Below are 26,246 nucleotides of genomic sequence, written 5' to 3'. Positions count from 1 at the left end.
TGGCCTGTATAGTCAGCTCTGTGACTTTGTCTATGAGCGGCAAAGAGATGGAGGCCGCTGTCGTAAAAATAGTGTAGGAACCCTTGTGAGGGGTGAGCTTGGAGTTAATACACCCCCACTCTGATAGTGTTCTGGCCCAGATAGCCTGGGCCTGCTCTTTTGGAAATATGACCGTTTCCTTCGGTACCTTGTCCATACGGACCAATGCATGTTCCTTTAACCGTACAAAACCATTGAACGGGAATGCTAGGCCCGGGGGATAGAACTCCAGGTCCTCTAGAGGGCGGGTGCCCATGCCCTCCAGAGTTAGGGAGCCATCTACGTATGGAGCATGCAAAGCAAACCGCCAAGGATTGTTTTTATCGAAGGGCGGCAGCTTCGATGCGTCTGGGGCAGAAGGGGGAGGGAACTGAGTTCCGGCGCGGATCAGAGTAGCCATCATATCCTTAATCTCTGTTATTGCACCAGAGTGATGTTGAACTTGATCCCTGACCAATCCTTTGATCAGTTGGATGGGGAGGAGATCAGCCCAGGGTACCTGAAAGTCACCCGTTGGCTTTTTCTTGGATTTGGTAGACTTAGACTTCTTAGGAGTAGTGGTTTTACGAGGAGCAATATGAATATCAGGAGCTGTCGAGGGTCCGGGGACCGGTGACGTTGATACTGGCAAAGCTGAAGTCTTATAAGTTCGAAGTGGCTTCACCTTGGGTCGTACGGAGGCAGAGGGATCCCGAGGAGAAGCCTTAGAGTTATCAAAACCTAGAAAGGAAGAGGTAGAAGAGGGAGTAGGAGAGAAAAGGGTTTCCACCAACTCGGCACCACTTACCTGCTCGTCCCTGGGTTCTACGTCTATATCCAGACCAGCCATGTCCATTGGTACGAGGGTTTCGTCCTCCACGGAAATGGTAGCCCTGACTTCTTCAATTAAAGGGGCAGCAAGGTCAGGAGAGACTGCAGCAGTAGTCGAGCCTGGGAAGAGACGGGAGGCCATATCCCCATCGAGGAGATAGGGAGCGCCAGACGGGGCATTCCTGCCAAAGCCCGACACCCACGGCCGAAGAGTAGCCCTTGCTGACCGAAGAGAGACATCATCGGCCTGTAAGATTTGCAGTGATTAGTGATGGAGGAGGGGGTTTGCCCTCCTAAATATACTGTGTATATCATATTCATGTCTATATTAGTGTCTGCCAACGAGAAATAAGGAACAAAAGGAAAACCCACTTACATCATCATTCAGCAGAACTGACGACAACTCGTAACAGAACGAGCACAAATCCGGGAACCACACTGGGTATTGGGCCTGTCCCGGTTCCTGGATAAAGGGAATGGAGCAGTGAGCATGAGACCGGCAGAGGTCATGCCCAACGGGGTCGCTGAACGAGGCAGAGCATCCTTCAGCAGTACAACGGGCCTTCTGTAAAAGAAAGGAGACATGAGTCTGGTGATGCTTGAAACTCTGATAAGGGATAAAAACCTATTATTTTAGAGTTCTGGCACTCACTGAATTACCTAAGCACCCATATTGCATTGACCAAACAACTAACTATTAACTTTAAGTTGATACTGCCCCATACCATTGTTGGCACTTTAAAATTCAATTGTCTGTATATTTGTAATGCACCCAATTCTGTTAATGACATAAGGATAATAAGCTTAAAGTAATCCGCCGACCTCCAAGGGTCGGGGAAGCAGTGACATGCCCTTAAAATAAATACAAACACCAGCCTTAGCTAAAGGCAAGGCAAATATAAGTGTGAAGTGTATGGGCGACCTCCGGTGAAGCCGGAGCTCCGGTGAGGCCGGATCGTAATGAAATGTCCTGAATAAAGGAGCCTTAGCTAATTAGCTAAGGCAACTTTAAGTGTTAAGTGTTTGGGCGACCTCCGGTGACGCCGGAGGATAATGAGATGCCCTGAATAATTCAATTGTGGCTAATAATTCAATTGTGAAAGATAAAAAGCTAAGTCGTAGCTAAAGACTAAAGCTTAGATTATAGTAAAGCGTATTTACGATCTCCGGTGAGGCCGGAGGGAGAAGAAAGGTCCTGAATAATTATTGTGAATAACAACACAGTTGTAATAACAAAGGCTATTGTGGATATGGCCGTGGCCTGAGACCGAAGTAAGGGCCACCGGAGGGTCTTATCTAAACAATATGAAGCCCGTCCCATGTAGTAAACAATATAAATATAACAATAGAACGAAAGTTATTGAGAATCCCTCGTGGCGGAGTATAACTCAAGGCGGAGTGGATAACGTTCATAACTACTCCCGAGCCGTAACGGGGAGAGGACGAAACACGGACCAAAATAACGCTAACAATTGAAAAGTCACGAAAAATAAATAACTCGTAAGTTATCATCCACCCAGAGGGGGAGAGGTGAGGGAGGGAGAACCCGCTGAACGCACAAAACGGAAAACGGGAAATCCGCTCCCCCACCGAAGCTAAGAAAGAAAACGAGAGAAAGGGGTAACTCGTGACTGCGAACAGAAAACGGGGACCCCAATCTCCCGCTCTCTTGGACACAAAAACAGGACTAAAAATCACAAAACACTATTATAAACGTATAAAATAAAAATGTACATCCATATAATACTACGATCGAAGAATAGCATCCGTTAAAACTTAAAATAAATAGCACTGTTCCTTTAACCGAGTCGAGTGACGAACGCCTCGGGCGGTTACTAAACAAAAACAAAGCTAAATCGCTATCTCGATCGTAGGCTGGACTTACTTGCAAAAAGTACCATGAGCAAAAAATAAAAATAAAAATAATAACGGTTCTAAAGGCATAAGGCCAGGGACTTAACCAAGAACCTAAGTGACAGAGTACTAAACGGGCAGATAAAGATGAATTCCCCAACAAGTGAACAAACAATGGCCGCCATGAACGGCCAGACGGGGATAATAAAACAGACTATACTGGATATAAAACACAAGCCCGGTACAATAAAATACTGTCAAAACAAACTATGGTACTTAACATTGGAATGTGTGAAGATGGAGCTTCGGACATGACAAAATAAATCCACGATAGATAAAAAAGACCGAGAGCACAACGAAAACATTCAACACTTTTGAATTCCAAAAAGAAGGATGTTGTTCAGATGGCGCTCGCGTCGTGGCGTGGGTGGTGCGGCGATGGGGATGTGTCTAGGGCCTCTGTATCGGCCCATCCCTTTGGCGAAGGAATTAACTAAATGGAAGACAACCTGTGAATAGTGGATTTCACGCGCCTTTGCTTTATACACGACACCCAAAAGGTGCTCGCGCGAGGGTTGTAACCTCAGCATTCCATGCTTTTATCTTTCTCTGGTATAATTGGAAGGTTTTATCAGAAAAGGTATACAAGAAGGACTTTTCGCCCGGCGCCACAGGTTCGACCCAGAAAAGTCACTGCATATAAAGCCTACCAGTCTCATATAGACAAATCTAAAACTTATTAGACTAAGCTAAACCTCAGATTCATAAAAATTGGCCATAAGATTGCATAACTGCTTCAATCTTTTATTCACTTACCTAAATACCAAAATTTCTATGCAGTCAGTGACAGGCAAATGGGTGGTGCTTCTCCTTACCACCAACCCCTAACCAATTACCTTATTGGCAACTCAACTGTTGTTCCAGTTCCTAAATTTATTTCATTAACAATATTCACTTAATTCTATCTTGAACTCTCGCAATACCGACTCGACTTATTCTTCCATATATTTTTCAAAACAATTTGACAAATACTGTTCCTGTATTTTAAAACACCTTTTAACTCCTTTAATTTCTCATAAAAAATCACTATTTTTTAAAAAATACTAAATTAAGTCCAAGCTGAAGAGGACGGTCCACACGGGGTTACTACAAAGATTATATACAAAGTTCTTGTTATTAATATGCCTGAGGTTATGTTCCCCTTCTGGTGTTATCTATCAGGTCTACTAGGCATCACAAGTGCCACGGGGAGGGGAGAAAGGAGAAAAATTGGGATGTAATATTTTCAGTTTTTGTCAAATGTAGGGGGAGCCAGTGGCCTTGATGATATTAACATGATGACTACAAGGTAAAGTCCCTGATATAGATAAGTAAAGTTTGCTTCAACTGTTTTCAACTTAAACACTACTAAATGTTTACTATACTCTAAATATTAATAACTTACAAAATTACAATTGCACAGTATAGTATACATGAACATAATTCTCAAGCTGAAAGCCAACAAAATACTGTAATCAAAACCAGTTTGCTACCATTTTACAAGACTTGAAGGAAAAACCTTTATCATCATTAAGAATACAGATAACAAAGTAATTATGCCAGAGATATATAATCAGGAAGACTATAATAGGGTCAAAAAATTACCCGCACAAGGAACATACCATACCTGCAACAAGGAGAGTCATGGAGTCAGAGGTGATATCAATAGACACTGGCCTCTTCACAAGGCTATGGGTAAACTGAAGTGTCCATGTCTGAGTGCACCAAACTGTCACCACTTTGGATTCGCATGCCACAGCTAAATATTTTTCATCTGGAGACAGCTTGATGTTTAATGCTCCTACCTCACTGTACAAGAAAAATTATTCTATTACAGTACTTTATGAAATTAAATCTTTAATGAAATATCAAAATTTTCAGAGCAAGTCCAAGTTTCTGGAATCTATAATTTTTCTTTATGAAAGTAACAGCCTTATATCTGAAAAAGTTTCTTAGGTACAATTATCAAAGTGTTTGAGACTTTAGGTAGCTTCCTTTATTACTTTGATTTATAGCAAAGAACTCTGCGCTGATCCCTGATTTATTTTAAATTCTTGTAATACCCTTGTTTTTACTTACATGTAGTGTTATGGAAGAGTTACATTATTAACTTAATAAATCTTTCTGATACCCCTGCTGTTGTAGATAATCATTTAATTATTTCTTTCGGTACTGTGTAAAATGACTTCAAGATTTACAAATATATATGCAGTAGTACAATCTCTTCCTCTTCAGGTTATATTTTTTTTTGTTATTACAATCATTAAATCATCATTACAAGTACTTTTGTTGTTTATCTTTTAGACAGACTTCAGTGAATTAGTTTTAGTAGTTATTAATGGTTGGAATACACAGCAGTAAACACATATCTCAAAGGAAGATGTTGAATGATGTGTTTAAATCTATAAATCTGACTGAAACCTCAAAAGGTTTAAGATTTGTAAATACAATATTATGAATTTTAAAAAGTAATTTGTATTTTTCCTAACCAAGCAAACCTGAGAGCTTTAATAAGAGGATGATTCAGTGAAGCAGGAAGAGCTGTTTTAACTTTTAACGAGGAAATAGCAGTATCTGGCGGGTGGCAGGTAGGCTCCGCCCACCCACCAGGTAGCATATCTTTCACTTTGACCTTAACCTAGGACTTGTGGGGTTGTTAAGGTTTGTATATTTAGGAAAAATGATATTTTAATTATAAAATAAATTTTTGAATATACTTACCCGGTGAATATATAATAGCTGCAACTCTGCGGCTCGACAGAAAACACACTCAAAAAACTCGCGAGCGATCGCTATGAAGGTTGCGGGTGTGCCCACCAGCGCCAACTGTCGGCCAGATACCACTCTTGTATGTAAACAAACCCTTCAATTCTTCTCGTCCCGCTGCGTCTCTATTGGGGAGGAAGGGAGGGTCATTTAATTTATATATTCACCGGGTAAGTATATTCAAAAATTTATTTTATAATTAAAATATAATTTTTAAATATTTAACTTAGCCGGTGAATATATAATAGCTGATTCACACCCAAGGCGGTGGGTAGAGACCAGAGTTAATTAAGTTTACAGCGTATAAGCTAAGAGTTTTTTCATTTTGACAGTTATCAATATAACAAAACCAAAATATATAGGTACCTGGTAAGGAAGTTGACTTAGACGATTACTCTGCCTTGTAAGTCTGTCTTCCTCACGGAGCCCAGCGATCCTCTTAGGATGCTGACAGACTCCCAGGAGCTGAAGTATCAAGGGCTGCAACCCATACAACAGGACCTCATCAAACCCCTAATCTGGGCGCTCTCAAGAAATGACTTTGACCACCCGCCAAATCAACCAGGATGCGAAAGGCTTCTTAGCCTTCCGAACAACCCATAAAACAATATTAAAAACATTTCAAGAGACAGATTAAAAGGATATTGGAATTAGGGAAGTGTAGTGGTTGAACCCTCACCCACTACTGCACTCGCTGCTACGAATGGACCCAGTGTGTAGCAGTCCTCGTAAAGTCTGGACATCTTTCAAGTAAAATGACGCGAACACTGACTTGCTTCTCCAAAAGGTCGCGTCCATGATACTTTGCAGAGATCTATTTTGCTTGAAGGCCACGGAAGTTGCTATAGCTCTAATCTCGTGCGTCTTAACCTTAAGCAAAGATCGGTCTTCCTCACTCAAGTGGGAATGGGCTTCTCGTATTAAAAATCTGATAAAATATGACAAAGCATTCTTTGACATGGGTAAGGATGGTTTCTTAACCGAACACCATAACGCTTCAGATTTACCTCGTAAAGGCTTAGTACGAGCTAAATAGAACTTAAGAGCTCTAACGGGGCATAATACTCTCTCTAGTTCGTTGCCTACGATCTCTGATAAGCTAGGAATATCAAAAGATTTAGGCCAAGGACGAGAAGGCAGTTCATTCTTGGCCAGGAAACCAAGTTGAAGAGAACAAGTGGCTTTTTCTGTTGAAAAACCGATGTTCTTGCTGAAGGCATAAAGCTCACTGACTCTTTTAGCCGAGGCCAAGCACACCAGGAAAAGAGTCTTAAGAGTGAGATCCTTCAGGGAGGCTGAATGTAAAGGCTCAAACCTGTCTGACATGAGGAACCTTAGGACCACGTCTAAGTTCCATCCAGGAGTAGCCAAACGACGTTCCTTAGAGGTCTCAAAGGACTTAAGGAGATCTTGTAGATCTTTATTGTTGGAAAGATCTAAGCCTCTATGCCGGAAGACCGAAGCCAACATGCTCCTGTAGCCCTTGATCGTGGGAGCTGAAAGGGAGCGAACTCTTCTCAGGTATAAGAGAAAATCAGCGATTTGGGCTACAGAGGTACTGGACGAGGATACAGATACTGACTTGCACCAGTCTCGGAAGATTTCCCACTTCGATTGGTAAACTCTAATGGTAGAAGCTCTCCTCGCTCTTGCAATCGCACTGGCTGCCTCCTTCGAAAAGCCTCTAGCTCTAGAGAGTCTTTCGATAGTCTGAAGGCAGTCAGACGAAGAGCGTGGAGGCCTTGGTTTACCTTCTTTACGTGGGGCTGACGTAACAGGTCTACTCTTAGAGGAAGACTTCTTGGAAAGTCTACCAGCCATCGAAGTACCTCGGTGAACCATTCTCTCGCGGGCCAGAGGGGAGCAACTAACGTCAACCTCGTCCCTTCGTGAGAGGCGAATTTCTGCAGTACCTTGTTGACAATCTTGAATGGTGGGAATGCATATAGGTCTAGGTGAGACCAATCTAGGAGAAAGGCGTCTATATGTATTGCTGCTGGGTCTGGGACTGGAGAGCAATAGATTGGAAGCCTCTTGGTCATCGAGGTTGCAAAGAGGTCTATGGTGGGTTGACCCCAAGTCGCCCAAAGCCTCTTGCACACGTCCTTGTGGAGGGTCCATTCTGTAGGAATTACCTGACCCCTCCGACTGAGGCAATCTGCTAGAACGTTCAAGTCGCCCTGGATAAACCTCGTTACCAGGGAGATGCCTCGATCTCTTGACCAAATGAGCAGGTCCCTTGCGATCTCGTACAGTGTCAGGGAGTGGGTGCCTCCTTGCTTGGAAATGTACGCCAAGGCTGTGGTGTTGTCCGAGTTGATCTCCACCACTTTGTCTCGAAGGAGACTCTCGAAGCTCATCAAGGCCAGGTGGACTGCCAAAAGCTCCTTGCCGTTGATGTGCATGCTCCTCTGACTTGAGGTCCACAGACCTGAGCATTCCCGACCGTCCAGTGTCGCACCCCAACCCAAATCCGATGCGTCTGAGAATAGAACGTGGTTTGGTTTTTGAACTGCTAGAGGAAGTCCCTCTCTTAGACTGATATTGTCTTTCCACCAATTCAGGCAAGCCTTTACTGTTTCGGAAATCGGGATTGAGACCGCCTCTAGCGTCTTGTCCTTTTTCCAGTGAAAGGCTAGATGGAATTGAAGAGGTCGGAGGTGTAGCCTTCCTAGCGAGACAAACTGCTCCAGGGATGATAGAGTTCCTACTAGACTCATCCAATTCCTGACTGAGCAACGTTCTCTCTTCAACATCCTTTGGATTACGAGCAGGGCTTGATCTATTCGGGAGGGAGACGGAAAAGCCCGAAAAACTGGACTGCGAATCTCCATCCCTAAATACAGTATAGTTTGGGATGGGATCAGCTGTGACTTTTCCATGTTGACCAAAAGTCCCAATTCCTTGGTCAGATCCAATGTCCAATTGAGATCCTTCAGACAGCGATGACTGGACGAGGCTCTGAGAAGCCAGTCGTCCAAGTAAAGGGAGGCTCGGATACCCGATAAATGGAGGAATTTTGCCACATTCCTCATAAGCCTCGTAAACACGAGAGGAGCAGGACTTAGGCCAAAGCACAGGGCCCGAAACTGGTACACCACATTGTCGAACACAAATCTCAGAAAAGGTTGGGAATCTGAGTGAATGGGGATGTGGAAGTATGCGTCTCTTAGGTCGAGAGAGACCATCCAGTCTCCCTTTCTGACCGCTGCTAAGACTGATTTCGTGGTCTCCATGGTGAACTTTGTCTTCGTGACAAAGACGTTCAGAGCACTGACGTCTAGCACCGGTCTCCAACCTCCTGTCTTCTTCGGTACTAGGAAGAGACGGTTGTAAAACCCCGGTGATTGAAGGTCCGAGACTTTGACCACCGCTCCCTTCTCTAGCAAAAGAGACACTTCTAGTTTCAGGGCTTGTCTCTTTGCTTCCTCTCGGTACTTGGGAGAGAGATCGATGGGGGAAGTCGCTAGAGGAGGTTTGTGTACAAATGGAATTTTGTACCCCTCTCTGAGCAACCTCACAGACTGTTGATCTGCGCCTCTCTTCTCCCAGGCTCGCCAGAAGTTCTTGAGTCTGGCACCTACTGCTGTCTGAAGCTGCGGGCAGTCAGACTCTGCCACGTGAGGACTTGGCTCCTTTCCTCTTTCCTCTCTTTCCTTCGGCACGAGTACTTCCCCTGCTGGGGGCTCTGCCACGAAAGGGCGGAATAAACCTGGACGCTGGAGTGTCTATCCTAGGTCTAGCGGAAAAGGCAGTCGAAGGAGTCCCTTTGCGAGCAGAGGACGCTACCAAGTCATGGGTGTCCTTCTGCACTAGAGACAAAGCTATGTCCTTAACCAAAAGTTCAGGAAACAAAAACTTTGATAAAGGGGCGAAGAGTAGCTCAGATCGTTGACAGGGAGTCACTCCTGCCGACAGAAAAGAGCAAAGAGACTCTCGCTTCTTAAGGACTCCTGAAGTAAACGAGGAGGAGAGCTCATTGGATCCATCGCGGATGGCTTTATCCATGCAGGACATAATGAGTAAGGAGACATCTCTATCGGCCGATGAGATTTTCCTACTCAAGGCTCCCAAACACCAGTCAAGGAAGTTGAAAACTTCAAAAGCTCTAAAAATGCCTTTAAGTAGATGGTCAAGGTCTGAGGATGACCAACTAATCTTCGAGCGTCTCATGGCTAGGCGGCGGGGAGAGTCTACAAGGCTTGAGAAGTCGCCCTGGGCAGGCAGAGGCAGGGACTCCCAAGCCGAGAACTTCTCCCGTGGCATACCAGACGCTCGATCTAGACGAGAGTTTAGATGGGGGGAAGGCAAAGGCCGTCTTCCCTAAACTCCTCTAGGTTTCCAACCAATCGCCTAACAGCCGTAAAGCTCTCTTGGACGATCGAGAGAGTACAAGTTTTGTAAGGCTGGCATGTCAGCAGGTACGCCTAAAACAAACTCAGACGGCGGCGAACGAGGAGCCACAGAGACAAAGTGTTCGGGAAACAACTCTTTAAAAATGAGCATGACTTTCTTAAAGTCCATGGATGGCGGAACTGCTCTAGGTTCATCAATATCTGAAGGATGATCCTCAGGCTGTGGGTCAGCAGCGTCATCATCCGAAAGTTCCTCATCTGACAACTGATGAGAAACAAGCAAAGGGGTTGGCAATGCTTGACACGCAGCGTCCACCCGCACTGGTGCATAAGTGGCGGACCAGGACGCAGCGTCCTGTAACTGCTTAACAGTCTGAGAACTGTCAACAACAACAGGTGCGTGAGGACGCACAGCGTCCACCCGAGACTGCTTAGACCGCCTAGTCTGCGCAGTCAAAACAACTCTATGTTGCGGAAGTTGACGCTCAGCGTCAAAACAAGTCAACTCCGATGGTTGGCGAACGTCCTGAACGTCACCAGGCGCATCAGTAAGTTGCCTAACGTCCACATGCGGCTGAAAATCCACACGAGATCGCACCGAGTGTGGTACTACCCCAACCGCTTGACGTGACTTGGCTACACCAGCGTCAACAGGACGCACAACAGAACGCTTGGGTGGCTGAAGGCCAGGATCTCGATGAGATAAACGGCTAGGCTCAACGGAAACCTTATCGGCATTGTAGTCTTCCATAAGGGACGCAAGCTTAGACTGCATATCTTGCAGTATAACCCATTTTGGGTCCACGGGAATGGTTGCGATAACCGACGGGGTTAGCGTCTGAGACGGCACAACTTTGCCTTGCTTAGGCGGCGAGCAGTCATCCGATGACAGCAACGGGTCCGAACTGTCCCAATGACTACATCCAGGACGTTGGACCTGTCCTGAAGGGACCGACTTCCATTTAAGAGGCCTAGAAACCTTGCTCCACGGTTTCTTGCGTGAAAAGCCTTCGGAAGACGAGGTAAAAATGGGCTCTCTCGTCTTATGGTAGGGGCGATCTTGGTGAGATACGCCTGATACCATAGAGGGAACGTCTGTTCGCTGATCAAGGCCTCTCGAACCCATAAGTCGTACGACATTACTTCTCCCCTGGGCTTGGGAGCTTGCAAGAGGTCCCGGACTAGGTGAACGACAGGCACGAACAGACGAACCCTCGGTCGCAACACTGTTCACAACACTTTGCGCACTAATCACTTTCCCACTTTCCGCCGTGGCACTATGACACTTAAGTTCCTTCACGTCAGCCAAGAGTTGATTACGGTCAGTTGCTAACGCTTCAACTCTCTTACCCAAGGCATGAATAGCACGTAACATGTCTTGCATAGACGGTTCCTGAGTGCTAGAAGGGGGGTTAGGAACAACCACTACAGGGGAAGGATTAGGTTCAGGGGCATGTGGAGAGGAAAAATCTACAGACCTAGATGAACTTCTCCTTACCCTATCTCTCTCTAGTCTACGTGCATATTTATCGTATTCGAGCCAATCGAATTCCGAAAGGCCCATGCATTCCTCACACCGATCTCCCAATTGACAGGTTTTACCCCGGCTATTCGAACAAACAGTATGTGGGTCGAGAGAAGCCTTTGGAAGACGCCTATTACAGTCCCTAGCATTACACTTTCGAAATCTAGGTACTTGAGAAGGGTCAGCCATTTTGAATTAGTCAAAGAAAATTCCAAAAACAATCCAAGTCATCAACAAATAATCCGATTCAATAAAGAGTTCAAGAGTTTATGTTGAGGAAAAACACCTGCACTGCGAAAGCTCAAACCAAAATAAAGTACTTCACCAAATATGATGAGAAAACTCCAGGTTCTACAGCGAGTATGAATACGTCTTGTCGTCAACGTCGACAGAGAAGAATTGAAGGGTTTGTTTACATACAAGAGTGGTATCTGGCCGACAGTTGGCGCTGGTGGGCACACCCGCAACCTTCATAGCGATCGCTCGCGAGTTTTTTTGAGTGTGTTTTCTGTCGAGCCGCAGAGTTGCAGCTATTATATGTTCACCGGCTAAGTTAAATATTTAAAATTACAAATTACTTTTTAAAATTTCTTATTTGTTCCTACACATAATACAAACATTTGACCTTTAATAGGAGACTCATCCATAGGAGGGAGGAAGTCCTAAAAGCCAATCTGGCTGGATTTCTTTCTCACTTACTGAAGTTCCGTGCCCTGGACCTTGGCGGTCAGTTGCCTCTACTCCTCCCTATCTCTAGTCATTTGTCTCACTTAATTTGGTATATAATTACCCTCCAAGAGCCCCACAATAATGTCCATGTACTCTGCTTTGTCTTCTGTTTCCCACTCAATCTCCACCCCTTTATCCTCTCAGTGAAATATAAGTGCTCTTTTTTCTCTCTTCTTGTGCCCAACAAAACTCAGTTGTCTTTCTTATTTACTTTCCCATTGCTCTCTGCACTCCAACTCCTGCCAATACCTCCTTATTTGGCAAGACTTGGAGTGCTAACCCTGAAAATGTCAATGCACTTTGCTCTTGGAGAAAGGGGAAAATGATGACTCCTGGTGCTCTGCAGTGGGACCTCAGGAGTCCAAGATATTGGAATTATGCTGGGTCAGAAGCTGGCTCTTGGACACAACCTGCAGAATAAGGGGATGAAGGGTTTCTTCTGTTAAGAATGACTTGTGACAATGAAATGTCAAGTGGTAAGACTATCATAATCCCGAGGCTGAGGCTTGTCAGTACAGTAATCCAAAAGTCAAATCCTATTTGATGCCCAGTCAAGGGTGCAGGAGGGTCCACTTCAGAAACCTAAAGACTCTAGGGTTATCCGAAAAGATAAGACCGTTCAAAGCTACTTCTGAGCTCAGGCTATTCTTTCAAAAGGAAAAAGGAACTGAGCTCTTCAGTCTGAGATCTAGCTAAAGACTGAATGAAACCTTTAACCGCAGAGACAAAGCAGAGATTTCTCACCAAATAAGGAGAACCATACAGTAGTTCATTTCAGAAAGGCTCCACCTAGCAAAGTATCCTTTCTACAATGTCACTAGAAGAAGAAAGGTAGTTCTACTGATACTTAGAGATGGAGCATCAGCAAAACTGGGTGCCACCTGGTGTGTAGTACCTGGAAGCTGTCAAGGTAACCTGAAACTGAAATCATTCTTAGACTATTGAGTAATCAGCAAACCAGGTAAGCAAGTGGAAAGGCTAAGGAATCTAGAGGTAACTGAAAAGCTGGAAAGTAAACAGAATGCTTCTGGCATCCTTAGAGTTGGAGAGCAGCTTACTGGAAGATGTACACTATACAGTACTTGAAGTTTTGGATCAACCAGGGACAAACAGGTTCTTCGATGCTGATACCCATAGTCTAGGAAACCTTTACACCTGGCATGAAAGCAAGGATAAACTGATCTTACTCCATGCCCCTGGTGATTGAATGTGCCTGGTAGAACATTCCTCTTATTGGAATGGATCATGCATACAGCTCTGTATCACGTTGACAGCTTGCCCCATCGCCAGAAGTCTGTGAAACAGTAACCTTTTGCTTGTAGACGTAAATCAAAGGTGTACTGTAGTCATTGGTCTTCAATGCTACTGAGTGACTTATTAATCCGTTGGGAAGATGTCAATAATGTTATTTGAATTTCTAGCAGATGTTTTACTTCCGTGAACTCATCCCCTGAGGTTTTCATGTACTCCAGGTGTGGGGCCCCCCTTGGATTTGCCTGTGAATGGCAGGATCCCTGGAAGTGGGGCTCGAGTAGAACTCCTCTGGAGAGGATATCATCAATGAGCCATCACTCCCGATCATCCGGTGTTTCCTATTCCACTAGCTGTCAATCCCGATTATCCAGAGTTTCCAACTCCAGCAGCCATCAGCCCCAATCATCAAGTTTTTCCTATTCCACTGAAATCAGAAAGAAGGGAAATCACTGTCTGCTAATCAGTGATGCGTCCAACAATCCTGGAGCAATTGCTGCTGTAGGAGTCTGTGTTAAATGAGTTCCCCTATGACTAGGGAAGTCTCAAGACTTTGTTACTCTTCAACCGAAAGTTCTTGGTTCGGCTTTTCTTTTTGCTGAAACGAATGTTCAGTGTATTATAAGCATATTCTCAAATCATGACAAAAGGAGGTCAACTGTCTCAGTCCTGTAGCACTGTCTCATGAAGGGAGACCGGATAAGTAGATTGTCGACAAAACCCAAGAGGAGTAAAACAAATAGGTACAGTACCAAAATGGTGATTATGACAGTATGAAACACTGGCTCTGAACTGAAAAATTACATGTCTGTATCCTGCAAGTTCACTGAGTGCAAGAAGGTTGGTCATTGGGCCCCAGTCCACTTCTCCACCAGAAGAATGAACTGTAAAGACCAGGGGAATCATCTGAAAGAATTCGAGTGTGCTCATCTCCCTTGTGTTCCTTTGGGATCCAAAGCTGGGTACATTATTACAAAGGTCCTTGCCTTCTGATTGTTTTTGGAATGTCGAGGTGAAGTGTATGACTGCACCCAACCAGAGATTGAACAACAGACTGCTAGGCTGACCCTGGAAGTGGCTCCCATGACAAGAGGCTCCCGACCTGAGAACGATGTCCTCCTGTGAGCAAGTCTGCTATCAGATCCCTATTGTCAATGCTGCAATCGTTGAATCAATGGACAGTGGTGATGGCGTCATAGAAGCACCTTGGGAACATCCCGAGGTTGGAGAGGGACAATGGTAGCTGCCCACGTTCTGACCCGTAATGCTCGTGTTTGGTCTTGTATGAGGCCTAGCACTGGTAGGAGGAGTGTGAGCTCCTGTACCTTGTACCAATAATCCTTCCCGTCCCGGGGGTTGAGTTTTGGCACACATCTACTCCTCCCACGAAACCATGCAGAGGGATCGGTCGATGTCACGATCAGTCATCCTGTACTTGGGTAACATTGAGAGAGAGAGAGAGAGAGAGAGAGAGAGAGAGAGAGAGAGAGAGAGAGAGAGAGAGAGAGAGAGAGAGAGAGAGAGAGAGAGAGAAAGTTGAACATCCAAGAAGGGAAAGAAAAAAAGAGCCCTTTATTCCTACTGGCAGGGCATGTACAAGTAGTGGGTGCATGAGCTCCTGTACTGTTTGTCGGTATATCTACTCAGGGATGGGTACATTTTGGGTACCTATCCTCTTACCTCACAAATGAGGTGAGAATGTACTAGGATCCCTTCACCAAGTAGAACATTTTTGGTGTAGCTCTCCCACTTACAAATAAATGGTAGGAGTAATGTGTACGCAACTCCTATTGACCAGCCTTCCTGAACCTCTTTAATGACATCTTAACATTTCCTTAAAGACTCCTTCCTCCCCTTAGGATACTCGCTAGCCGGTCAATGAATAGGATGAGGCCTGTCTTGGTTGGAGAAGATCCTTGCCGAGGACCATGCAAGCACAAAGTCACCTGCTCCATTCCTTATCTCACAAAAGAGTTAGAAAAGCTCATGCACGTTTATAATCATGGGTGGTGTAAACAATTGTGTGAAAAGAGAACTTTTAGAGAGCTTTCTCATGATGGAGCAGGGTCATCCATCTGAAGTTACTTCTCCAACCTGGACAGTCCTCTTCATAGCCGTTACCAATGTGCCATCTAAGACAAGGAGGAGGGGAACGAGGGTGGCAGCCCACACCCCAATCAGCAGGAAAACACTCCGAAAACTCTATCACCTATGCTATATTTCTTCAGCAGCAGTTTTGTTGCTCGTGTCACTGCAGCATCTTAGGAACATCCCAAAGCAGGAGAGGAACGAAAGCGGCAGCTTATATCTTGACCAGTAGTATTAGTGTTCGGTCTCATTCTCGAATGAGATCTTGCAATGGTAGGAGAGGGTGAGCTCCTGTACCTTGTACAATACCAAAACATGTTCCTGTTAGGAGGGTCGGGTTTGGTACAGCGCTGTTACTCTCACAAAACCAAGCCATGGAATCAGTCAATGCCTTAGGAGACTAGACTTGATCGGTCATCTTGTGCTTTGGTGACTTCTTCCTCAGCAAGTTTCACACATGATGATTCAGTTGTCACCTCTGGAGCTCTGCAACAGTCATAGAGGATACAGTAGTAGCAGCATGTACCAATATCTCTGATACGCACTGGTTCTCTCTCTCTCTCTCTCTCTCTCTCTCTCTCTCTCTCTCTCTCTCTCTCTCTCTCTCTCTCTCTCTCTCTCTCTCTCTCTGTCCCGAATAAGCAAGGGAAGGAAAGGGAAGGAAAGGTGCACGGTTCCATCGCGACTGACAGTGCAAATGCTCAGTTCATATGAGTTGCGAGTACCTATGTTTCTTCCCGTTATGAGAAAACTCTTGGTCCTTAAGCCTCCCAGCATAAGAGCGAGCATAGGTAAAAGGTGTCAGAACATTCAAACCCTGTACCCAAACACCTGCCTGGGTTAAATGCGCTGATGTTTCTTCCCGCTATGGGTGAACTCTCAGCACTTACTCGAAAAGGGAAGTTCCTGATACTGCACTATTATGAGGAGAGAAATGGTAGGAGTTATGCATACGTGACTACTATCGATCGGACTTCCTTGACTTATATTGAAGACGTCTTTCGATCATTCTTCTTCAGAAGTTGCAGCGAAGATTTAGTGAAGATGTGGTAGGGGAGAATGGAGAACTTGAAGTTTGTCTTCTCCAGAATCTTGCAGGCTGATGATGCTCTCAAAGGAAGAGACCACAACAGCACAACCAGATGATATATCCTTAGTGCCTTCCAGATATGACAGACAATGAAGGAAAGAAGGACAGCGGCCCTCCCCTTCACACTTGGCATGGGAGGAATTCTTCTTCCAACTGAGCATCCGTGATAACCAAGGCAAACCAATTTTCTTAGGCTTACATTGTCATTGCCGTTGTAACGATACAAACACGAGGGATAGAAGAGCAACAGACATGCCACCCAACAGGAACAAGTATGTTGGATAAAGGCAGGTAGCACAGAAAACTGTCACACTATTAGTTACCAGAAAACACTACAGTACTGTATAATATATCTTTTGTTTCCTCCATTAATATCCCTCGAACCCGGCTGTATGCAACAACACCATTTATTCAATCTGAAAAGAAAAACAAATATATAAAAAAGCCAGATGAGTAAACCCTGAAGTATGTCTATACTCTCCAGCAACCAAAATCAAAGTGAAGGTTACGCTACCTGGTGGTTGGGTGGGGCATACGTACCACCCACCAGGTACTACTACTATGCTACCTCATGAATAGTTTTAACAGCTGTTCCAGGTTCCTTGAAGACTTACTGTACTCCTATTAAAGGTCGAAGGTATGTATTACATACAGGAACAAAGGAGGATAAGCTGTACTACGGCCAAAATAACCCTGGGGAAAAGGCACAGATGAAGATACAGATTATATGAGCATTCCAGCTGAAGGTGCAAAAGGCAGAGGAGAGAACTTAGGACATGTCAATATACTGTAATCACAAAATAAAATCTAAGAAAAACATTAGAGATGATGATGATGATTCAGTTCTGTCAATTGCCATCAATAAAAATTATTATATGATCATACTAAAATATTGTCAAAATATGATGAATGCTAAAGCCAACTTACCTGCCTGGTGTAGTTCCAGTCGATGGTAAATCTATCAATCTCCCTTCACTATTGCTGGAAAATTAAATACCAAGATTTGTAATAAAATGGAAGAGTTAGAGTTGAAAAATACTGTAAAATCAATTACCATAAAAGCTAAGACAAGGATATACCACAGATAATTATCCTCGATATCACTGATAAGTTTTTAATCCAAAAATATCACCTCAGTATGATTTAAACATTGATGCAAAGAAAATCATGTGAGTTACTATATACTGTACTGTGCAATTGCTTATCCTAAAGAAATTTCTGAGTTCAATTGTTACAGAAAGTTAATTGTTTAATAAATTCCATTTTGCATGTTTTTCATAATGTTCAAAACACTGATATAAAAGAAATTTCATTTTCCATGTTTTTCATAATTTTCAAAATACTGATATAAAAGATTCCTTACCCATTCTGATAGACAAGTATTCCTTTGCCACAACAAAAGACGATAAAATTTTCCGTAGCTTCAATGTACTTCATGATACTGACTAGGCTTTTATAATAACAGTACACAAAGGCAACAGCTCCACTAAACTCAGGAAATTATATTTTCTTTTTGATGTAGCACATCAATACTTCATAAATGGTACCATCACAGGAAATGCCGCACATCTTTAAAGATATCTGAATTAATCTCCTCAACATTATATATCATTATCATTATTATTAAAAGCTAAGCTACAATCCTAGTTGGAAAAGCATAAGGCTATAAGCTCTAGGGCTCCAACAAGGAAATATAGTCAAGTGAGGAAAGGAAACAAGGAAATAAATAAACTAAAAGAGAAGTAATGAACAATTACTGTAAAATAGAATATTTTAAGAACAGTAACAACATTAAATTAGATCTTTCCTATACACAGTAAACTATAAAAATTTCCAAAAAACAAGAGGAAAAGAAATACGTCGTAATAGAGTGCCCAAGTGGGTTATGAGAATTGTAATAGCTATTAATTAGGCTAGAAATTAAGACAAGAAAGTATACCAATTTGCCAATGTGACATAAATGAAACTTAAAAACACTCATTTTACAAGTAAATCTTTAGAAACGGTCAGAAACGTATTTTGTGTTTCATACTATGTGAAATTTCTTTCTATCACAAATCACTAGTCTTTGAAAAAGAGGTTCCCCTATAAGGCAATTGATAATTGGGGACCACAGTGGGGAAAAGTTCAAGTAGTAAAATACACAAATGTATTATCTAATCTAACTTTGAATATCAGATCCTCACCTAATGTGGGGGAAAGTTTTTACCACCTGGATACCTCCTAACCTGACCTAGGGCTCCACATCACTTAGAACCAATGCTACGTGCTTAGGTTGTCCATACTGTATTACCTATATTCTAATGAAAATTTTACAATTTCCCATTCAAATGTTTACACTAACTTGTTATATTTCATAAGCTTACATTCCCGTTATTGCCTTTAATATTCCCCTGCACTGTAGCAAATTAGGAAGGAACGGACTTTTCAGCAATTAATGAATGGTCAAAGCTATCATGAGTTTTGAGGTGACAGAATCTTAAAATTCTAAAGAAAGGTAGGTAAGTAGGTAAAGATACAGCTTCTAAGTTAGGTTAGGTAAGGAACCTTATGTTAGGTGGCGTTCTTGTGTTCGCTTCCCTTTTCAAAATATTTTTTTAGTCATAGCTCCTGGAATTTAAAATGTCTACAATTCGAAAAATGAGTTGGCCCTAATTATTTGCATCAGAACATTTCAAAATTCGGAGCCTGAAGCCTTTGTATATTGGTGGCCAGTTCCTCCCACGTGCATAGAAAATGGACACTAACTAACCTAAACTTCCCCACCTAACTTAACATACAACTCATGTTCTTACCTACTTACCTAACGGGGGGGGGGGGGGGGGGTTGTTAATGGCCCCATGTTACCCCCTTATACGGCCATCATCATAAATACAGGTGGCCGCTATCATACATACACCCCGGAGCCTTTGTAGTTGGTATGGACGGACCATGATAGTAATTAAAATGTGAAGAAACACAAGAACACCATATAACCTAACCTAAGTGCCATATTCTTTCCTACTTAACTACCTACAAGGAGGCTATGCTCCCCTTGTAACCCCACCACTTTAGACTGCTGTATCATTACCTTACCCAAAGACTAAGGCGGAAGCCCGTGATTGCTTCCCATCCAGTTTCATTCATGGCAAAGGTAAAAGTAAATCATGCCATATCGTAAATCATAAAACTAGCTTCATAATATCGTACTTAAGAGAAAGATTAACAAAGCTAATAGAAATGTTTACGCCTGTCCCATCCAACTACAGTACACAAACCCTCAGAGTACTTGTAAATACAGCAATAACAACCTTTTACTCTCTTTATTAGGAATATTGTGCTACAGTAAATACTTATTGCCTAATTTTGCGTTTTCTGATGTACACAAAATATGAGTCATATGCTATGGCTTATACGTAACACGTGGAAATCAAAATAGCTATTTACACAAATAAAAAGTTATCAAATAGTAAAACAATACATAATGGAAAAGTATGATTAGATATAGACAGGAAACATTTATAAAAGACTTACTACAAGAGACACGTCGAAGGTACCACAACTTTTTTCCGCTTACATGAAAGAAACGTGAAGAACAATGACCAAGTGAAGAACCCTAAGACAGATGACTGGTTTTATTTCGGAAAGGATAGAATTTACCTTAAAACTTCGTTATATTAATCAGATACAAAATCTTTACGCACTAGATAGTAAGAATATATGGGCTATGCAATTTTAGCATCACTAGGATAAAATACAAAGATTTCATTTTAGTGGAATGTGAAGCATATAGCCGTTTTGTGTACGTAAACAAAGTCTACCTTCTTCTTCTACCCAATAGACATAATAAAAGCGCCGTTACATAGACCAAGCCTTAAATATGATATTAAAATCAAAGAAGTAAGAAAGTATAAAAAGTAAGAACTAAAAAAAAAACAAGTTGAAATGTAAAGTGGCAAATGAAATTAAAAGAAAACTAGAAGAAAAGAAATCAGAAATGACTAAACTGACATCAGTTCTTCTGATATATATATATATATATATATATATATATATATATATATATATATATATATATATATATATATATATATATATATATATATATATATATATATATTATATATATATATATATATATATATATATATATATATATATATATATATATATATATATATATATATATATATATATATATGTATTGTATATACATACACACACACACACACACATATATATATATATATATATATATATATATATATATATATATATATATATATATATATATATATATATATATATATATATATATACATATATATTCTTTCTGTTCATGCTGATTAAATTGCCAAATGTGTGACTACTCGGTCACTCACCGTCCCTTGGGAGGGGAGAGAGGGAGTAGTTATACCTTGGTGAGAGGGAGTACCCCAAGAGGTAATTAGGAAAGGGGAATGGGGTGGGAGGGATTGAATCTGTGTGTGTGTGCATACCTATCTAAATATTTAAGCGTCATTTTTGACGGGTCGCGTACGCTAGTATATACATGTTTGTGTGTGTGTGCCTGCGTGTATCCATCAATTTAAGAATCGTACATCGTATTCAATTACGACAATCGAAATTCCCCATAAAGAGAATGAGGAACAAAGTACCCCAGAAATAATTATAAGTTTGGGTGAGGCGGCCTAGTGTCAGATAGCAAGGAGAAGCCTTGAAGACCTAACAGCGCACCCCCGATTACTTACTTTTACTTTTAATTTTAGGGGTTTATTTCTCGCCCTCCATCAGACACTAAGGGCTCGGCCAGACCAAGCGCGGCTAGCGGCAAGGTTAGCGGCAAGAGGTTATGGCGGCAAATTGAAACCTTAGGTATCTTATGTAGGTGGCCAGATAGGAGGCGCGGGAAGCCTCGCGCCTCCTATCTGACCACCTACATAAGATACCTAAGGTTTCGATTTGCTGCCATAACCTCTTGCGGCAAGAGGTTATGGCGGCAAATTGAAACCTTAGGTATCTTATGTAGGTGGCCAGATAGGAGGCGCGGGAAGCCTCGCGCCTCCTATCTGGCCACCTACATAAGATACCTAAGGTTTCGATTTGCTGCCATAACCTCTTGCCGCTAACCTCTTGCCGCTAACCTCGCCACTAGCCGCGCTTGGTCTGGCTGGGCCCTTAGAGTCTGTTCAGGCGGGCCTTGATGTGTGAAAATAATTTATTTCCAGTTTATGTTTTGCTCTGTATCTTTTCAGTTATTCTCTAGCATTTGTATTCAGGCTCAATAGTTTTCAGCTCACTATTATAACACTTTCCAAAGAGATAAATCTTCAAGTTTTTCTTGAAAGCTGACACATTTTTTCTATTCTTGACATCAAGTGGAAGGTCGTTGAAGAGTCTCGGTGTAGCGTAACAAAAAGTTCTTCCTCCTATTGCATGATTCACACTAATTTTGAATACAGTGAACCCTCGCTACTTCGCGGTTCGACCATCGCGGATTCACCACTTCGCGGATTTTTTCCATAACCCATATATATACAGTAATATATATATATATATGTATGCATGTATTTATGTATATATGTAGGCATGTATATGTGTATACATATAAATATATATATATATACACACACACACACATATATATATATATATATATATATATATATATATATATATATATATATATATATATATATATATATATATCTAAAGTAGGAAGATGTGATGTAGTTCTAAGGGAAAAGTATGGGAAATATGTCTGGGTAATAAGCAAAGCTCTACCTCCAGTTTGTTTCTTCATTATGATCAGAGATAAATGTAAACAAAACATTGGTTGCCATTTTTTATTGTGCTTTTTAGCATGTTTAGGAAATGCATGATATAAAATCACCTTTAATATTTGTGCCTGTTTTAGTTTAGGGTACTGTAGTACATGCATTAAGTGTTCTGTACATTAAAGGGTAGTTTGTTAACAGAACTACGTACAAGGGAAGGTTTTAAAAGTCTGAATATACATGTTGAATAAATAGGTAAATATGGTGTCACTACTTCGCGGATTTTCACCTATCGCGGCCGGGTCTGGAACCTATCTACCGCGATAAACGAGGGTTCACTGTAGTCTATATGGGTCATCAGCATGTCTAACTCTTACAGCAGCGCTAGTAGCTTGAGGGTAGGGGACCAAGCAATCACGGAGATATTTAGGCTTATAACTTGTAAGTGCTTTGTGAGTCAACATACAAATCTTAAATTCAATTCTAGCCTTATGTATGAGGACAGCTGAAGAGTCACGGAAGTATCCTGGAAGTTGAAGGAACTTGCCTCATTGCCTATCTGTCCAGACTAGTGTCTTCTTCATCCTCATGGGAACACTTGCATATTCTCTAATCTTAGGTAGTGTCATAGCCTCTGTACCGTGGTCTTCCACTGTCTTGGGTTGAGTTCTCTTGCTTGACGGGACACTTGGGCACACTTCTATCTTATTTCTCTTCCTCTTTTGTTAAAGTTTTTATAGTTTATATCAGAGATATTTATTTTAACGTTGTTACTGTTCTTAAAATATTTCATTTTTCCTTGTTTCCTTTCCTCACTGGGCTATTTTCCCTATTGGAGCCCCTGGGCTTATAGAATCCTGCTTTTCCAATTAGGGTTGTAGTTGAGCAAGTATAATAATAATAATAATAATAATAATAATAATAATGAGGCGCTTTACATCTGCCAACCTCAACAAAGCAGTTTTTTTAAGACTTCCGCTCCTTTCCTCCAAGCTTATAATTACATCATCCGATTCTCCCTTTTCAATAATGGGATTATAGTTACTCCTTAAACACTATAATTCGCTTTCCTGATTATGATAACCGCTTAATCGGATTTCCGTCACGTGAAATTTCTCGCCTTTACAATTCTCCTAAAGGTTTAAAGGTCGCTCATGAATGGCAGAGGTAAGGGACAGTGACATTACTCCCATAAAATTCAGTGAATCTATCTAAAATAACACTTTATTAATATTATCATCAACTTATCAACTGTAAGAACATATTTATATTCATACTTTGCCTTTAAGAACTCAAGACAATGCCCCAGAAACTGACCATATTACATATGATCAGCACCCAAGCCCCTTCTCCATCCAAGCTAGGACTAAGGAGGGCCAGGCAATGGCTGTGCAATGGCTGCTGATGACTCAGTAAATAGACCTATAGGCTCCCCCCCCCCCATTCCATAGCTCACAAGGACGGTGAGGTTGCAGCGACCAAAGGAACTAACGAGTTTGAGCGGGACTCGAACCCTAGTCTGGCAATCACCAGGCAAAGACGCTACCAAAACCAAATTGGCCCTACTTTAGCTCTCATACCATATATAGATAAAAATTATCATATAATTGTCATTCGTAGAATTATCGTTATTGTGGTGGCCTGGTGGTAACGTCCTTGCCTGGTGATTGCCAGACTGGGATTCGAGTCATCCTCAAATTCATTAGTTTCTTTGGTCGCTGCAACCTCACCATCCTTGTGAGCCATGGGGGAGCCTATAGGTCTATCTGCTGAATCATCAGCATGCAATGGCCTAGCCCTCCTTGGTCCTAGCTTGGGTGGAGAGGAAGCTTGAGCGCTGATCATATGTAATATAGTCAGTCTCAAAGGCATTGTCCTGCTTGATAGGGCAATGTCATTGTCCCTTGCCTCTGCCATTCATGAGCGGCATTTAAACCAAATGACCGATATCAAGCACAGCCGGTATTCACTCGATACAATACGGGATGTCTTTCCAATGTACAGTTGGATACATGAATTCCTGGCACACCTCGCTCTGAGGAAGTGCTCCCTGTCACTCTCTTCCTTTGCGGTGAGTAACCAAACAGATAGTGTAAGGAGAGATGACAGATGTACTAAAGGTAAAAGGTAATGGTCTCTGGTTTCAGTTCCATTATCATCAGAATAGATGCTCACCAGAACGTCAGCCGGGCGAGCCTAACCCACCCACTGTGGTGCCCAACCACAGCAGTGACCTCCCCAGTAAACAGCTTAAACTCACATTCCTGGGCTGGAATAGATCTACTACCATGCGAATGCTAGGCGAATGCGTTACCGCAGTACTAGCTTCTTCTTCTTCTTCTTCTTTGTCTGCATCTTTTCCCACTTCTATGTGGGGTTGATGTTTCTGGCCAGCTTTCTCCATCTAGAATTAATTTTATTCTGATAACATTCACTGTCCATATTCGTTTTGGCAAATCTTTCATGGCCGGATGCCTTTCCTGCCGCCAACCCTCCCCATTCACCCGGGCTTGAATACCGCAGTACTAGCCAGGAGGCTAAATAAAGGCACTCGCTATGCAGTAAAGGTGTAACTGAGTGCATATCTTCAGAGCAAGGTGAACTAGAAATGCCTGTATCCAACTGTACTTACTATCAAAATAATACAGCGATTTTGCTGGTAGTGAATCGGCATAAGCGAAATGAGATGGGAATCTCTCGAAATGTCGGGCAAATTACGGAACTTCCCAGATACGTGATGAACATTTAATTATCAGTCTGAGCTACGAAGCCGAGAGATTTGAATACGGATTCCCCTTTCATGAATAGGTATCGTGTTGATTTGATGGCCACGTGAGGTTTTGAAAAAGAAATGACGCGTGTCACTTTAAAAGGGGGAATGAAGAGAGAGGAGAAGAGATTAGCTTGCGCTGCAAATTAATATAAATTTTCCCATTTTTTAAGTGTCAGCTCTGTCCAAATGAGAGGTTGAGCCAGATCAAAATTAATGGTATTTTTAGTACAGGAAATCTAGATTTTTATTACCTGGAGAAGAAGCAAGAGAGAATTATTTGAACTTGGAGTAAATAAAATATTTTGTTAAGAATATGTCTTTCTTTAAGTAATAATATATTTAATTCCATACAGACGGCGCTAGAACCAGAAGACCATTCAGCACTGGGTTGTAACTTGGGGAAAACCCCACGGATATGCTATGAAGGTAAAGATGGAAGCTAAAATGTGTAAGCAGGTTGCAAGGACATTACAACGATCCTTAAGTAATGCGAAAGTTAAACAATAATCAGCATTTTAAAAGATCATTTAAAAAATATATTTCAATTCTCTTTTATATTAAGTTTAAGAGCATATCCTTTAAGGCCTTGTGAAGCTCAGCTGAACGTTTGGTGAACTAATCTCCCTAGGGTAGTGCGAAGAGCATGACTAAGCCATCTACATCTACCCCACATTATGATCTCATTCACATATGGCACTCGTGTAATCTCTTATAGTTTCATTTCTAATCCTGTCCTGTCATTTAACTCCCAATATTCTTCTGAGGGCTTTGTTCTCTCTAGTAATCATGAGAGGAAATATTCATCACAAACAGGAAAAGCAGAAAAATCATTAATATATAAAAATTAAAAGAGTATTTGGTATATAGAAACGACAGAACAACTTGGTGGCTATTATTCGTAAGGAAGGAAATAGAAGCCTTGGTTAGCATGAAGAAAATGGAAATCTTTTACATAAAATGAATAGAACATCAAGGCCTTTATTGTCAAAGACTAAAACGAATTTACGAGATCTTAGGACTTATTATTATTATTATTATTATTATTATTATTATTAGTAGTAGTAGTAGTAGTAGTAGTAGTAGTAGTAGTAGTAGTAGTAGTAGTAGTAGTAGTAGTAGTAGTAGCAGTAGTAGTAGCTAAGCTACAACCCTAGTTAGAAAAGCAAGATGC

The 26,246-nt window shown here is 42.0% G+C and overlaps 1 protein-coding gene across 2 annotated transcripts in view; it reads right to left on the bottom strand.

The window, feature by feature from the left end:
- The window catches only part of wuho (tRNA (guanine-N(7)-)-methyltransferase non-catalytic subunit wuho), a 93,024-nt gene that overhangs the window by 47,324 nt on the left and 19,454 nt on the right, over nt 1–26,246 (bottom strand). The window contains exons 1-4 of one of the 2 annotated variants that reach the window (XM_068363974.1): nt 20,060–20,195; nt 17,910–18,115; nt 17,474–17,527; nt 4,370–4,551 (exon numbers count right to left, since the gene is read on the bottom strand). In XM_068363974.1, the coding sequence (XP_068220075.1) occupies nt 4,370–4,551; nt 17,474–17,527; nt 17,910–17,983 (310 nt within the window). In that variant the 5' untranslated portion in view covers nt 17,984–18,115; nt 20,060–20,195. Of the gene's footprint in view, nt 1–4,369; nt 4,552–17,473; nt 17,528–17,909; nt 18,116–20,059; nt 20,196–26,246 lie in introns of those variants that run through there. The other variant, XM_068363975.1, reaches the window with a different exon arrangement.

The sequence above is a fragment of the Palaemon carinicauda genome, chromosome 40, assembly GCF_036898095.1.
Source record: "Palaemon carinicauda isolate YSFRI2023 chromosome 40, ASM3689809v2, whole genome shotgun sequence".
NCBI classification, from domain to species: Eukaryota; Metazoa; Arthropoda; class Malacostraca; order Decapoda; family Palaemonidae; genus Palaemon; species Palaemon carinicauda.
The sequence above is the reverse complement of the archived record's forward strand: the minus strand, read 5'-3'. Positions and strand labels throughout refer to the sequence as shown.